The sequence below is a fragment of the Vespa mandarinia genome, chromosome 15 (genome assembly GCF_050613455.1).
Source record: "Vespa mandarinia isolate Hongniang chromosome 15, ASM5061345v1, whole genome shotgun sequence".
NCBI classification, from domain to species: domain Eukaryota; kingdom Metazoa; phylum Arthropoda; class Insecta; order Hymenoptera; family Vespidae; genus Vespa; species Vespa mandarinia.
The window spans coordinates 3462501-3465000 of NC_140824.1; the positions used below are offsets into that span (position 1 = coordinate 3462501).

Sequence of the window (2500 nt, forward strand, 5' to 3'; positions counted from 1 at the left end):
AATGATTAATTAATTTATATGACACCGGAGATTGTATAGTACATGCGTATTAGTTAATGATACGAATAGATTCGTCGTATGGAAAAAAAAAAAAGAAAAAAAAAAAAGAAAAAAAATATGACATGCCAAAAACCAACGTCGTGAAAAAAAACTATATAACTCCAGTGGAACTTAAATTATTTAATTAAATTATTATTAAATAAATAATTAATTAAATAGATAATAATAATAATAATAATAATAATAATAATAATAATAATAATAATAATAATAATATCGCGTGTGTTAATAAATTTTATTCGATGACAATCTTTAAGAATCTTTGAACTTAATGAGAGAATTCATTTTATTTATTAAATTCATATCCATCTGGACGGAAAATAGTTTCTTTTCGTAAATATAATTATGAAATATGATTTACCTGATGCTGGACATGGTGGCTGCTGAATACATTGATAAGTCATCAACGTACCTCTGATGAGACCATGCAAGACTTCCTAGATCTGAAGAATAATCCGTTGGACCAAAACTGGAATACCCAGCTGGTACCGAAGGTGTCTGTAATGCTACTACCGGTGTGTTCAATGCAGATTGTGTGTGACCGCTCTGTAAATCCGAAATATACCGATTTAAACAAATAAAAGAAAAGAAACCAATAAAAAAGATAATAATAATAATAATAATAATAATAATAATAATAATAAAATATAATAATAAAACTATTTGAACCCTTGAATGCATGTCATCTTATTCATTTTATCTTTATTGATTTAAAAAATAAATAAATAAAAAATAAATATACAAAAAAAATAAAAAAGAATGTTATAACAATGAATTGTCTATAAAAAGTATAAATTGTTATAAAATATCATTGTCATTATCGAATATGATCATAATTAATCAATATGACTCACGTCATAATTGGTGTCTACTTTCAGTATATTTATATTTAAAAAAAAAAAAAAAAAAAAAAAAAAAAAAAAAAAAAGAAAAATAAAGAAATAAAAAAGTAAAAGAATAAATAAATAAAAAAAATGAAAAAGAATGTTATGACAATAAATTTTGTATTAAAGGGTTATAAAATGTCATTGTCATTATCGAATATGATCATAATTAATCAATATGACTCACGTCATAATTGGTGTCTACTTTCAGTATATTTATATTTAAAAAAAAAAAAAAAAAAAAAAAAGAAAAATAAAGAAATAAAAAAGTAAAAGAATAAATAAATAAAAAAATGAAAAAGAATGTTATGACAATAAATTTTGTATTAAAGGGTTATAAAATGTCATTGTCATTATCGAATATGACTATAATTAATCAATATGACTCACGTCATAATTGGTGTCTTCAGAAAGTGGTTGTGTGAGAGGTGTCGGTATAACTACTCGAAGGTTAGCTCTATGAGGATGTGGTGGTGGTGGAGGTGGTGGTGGTTGTGGCGAATGCCTTGATGGATTACTGCCTTTATTCGCGCTACCTCCACCAACTCCAAGTGCTGGTGAAGGTCCTGGACTAGGTGATCCGCCTAACGGGGAAGCTGATGGAGGATAGCCATTACTCATTTCTAACATTCCTCCTGGTGGATAAACTGTAAACAGATAAACAGATAAACGTTTTAGGTAATAACATTTCCTTCTTTCGATTTCTTAGCTCTCTCTCGCTCTCTCTCTCTCTTTTTTTTTTTTTTTTTTTTTTTTTTTTTTATTAATTCAAATATTACCTGAATCTGTTTCAGACGATGAAGGTCTGGGAGAAATGCTTGTATGTGCCATCTGAGGACTAGATCCAAGAAGAGATTCACCATAACTATTCACCGGCACAGTTACAGGTAATGTGTAATTAGACTGTCCCATCCCCTGTAATTAAACATTATACTTGTAATTTACTTTCTACTGGATCATGAAAAATTCGTGAAAATCATCAGAGTTAATCCGGTTTCCATTCGAACCATATAAATTCTGCAAATTAAATATGAAATATGATAAGGAACGGAGACAATTGATACGATCGAATGAAAAAAAAAAAAAAAAAAGAAAAAAAAAAAGGAAAAAAGTTTCGATATTCCATTAGGTTGATTCATAAATAACTACTATTATGAATTAATAACTAGTTAGAATAAAATGCATCTTATTTAATTATACATCGATCCAATATAAATATGATTCTATTTTATAATTAGAATTCGTAATTGCATCATTTTTCATTGTATTAGATTGTTCGTACATTATTTGCGAAATTGTTTTTATTGAAAATTCCGACATTATAAAACAATGCCATTGTATGAAAAATATTATGAAAGTATATTTACTAAGTTAAAATATAATACACAAAGTATTAGCGTGTTGTTTATTTTCAGAGATACGGAGTATGTTAAATTCCAAAATCATTTGTCAGTCGACTGGAATAATTTAAAAAAAGGAAAAAAAAAAAAAAAAAGAAAAAAAAAAAATAAACGAAAAATAAAAAGAACTAAAAAAAGATAAAAAGCAGAAGAAGA

General features: G+C 26.2%; 1 protein-coding gene across 7 annotated transcripts in view; it reads right to left on the bottom strand.

The window, feature by feature from the left end:
- The window catches only part of Mef2 (myocyte enhancer factor 2), a 64507-nt gene that overhangs the window by 2001 nt on the left and 60006 nt on the right, over positions 1-2500 (bottom strand). For 6 of the 7 annotated variants that reach the window (XM_035872997.2, XM_035872996.2, XM_035872993.2 and 3 more), the window contains exons 5-7: positions 1724-1859; positions 1335-1591; positions 422-606 (exon numbers count right to left, since the gene is read on the bottom strand). In XM_035872997.2, coding sequence (XP_035728890.1) covers positions 422-606; positions 1335-1591; positions 1724-1859 — 578 coding nt within the window. The remainder of the gene's footprint in view (positions 1-421; positions 607-1334; positions 1592-1723; positions 1860-2500) is intronic. The other variant, XM_035872998.2, reaches the window with a different exon arrangement.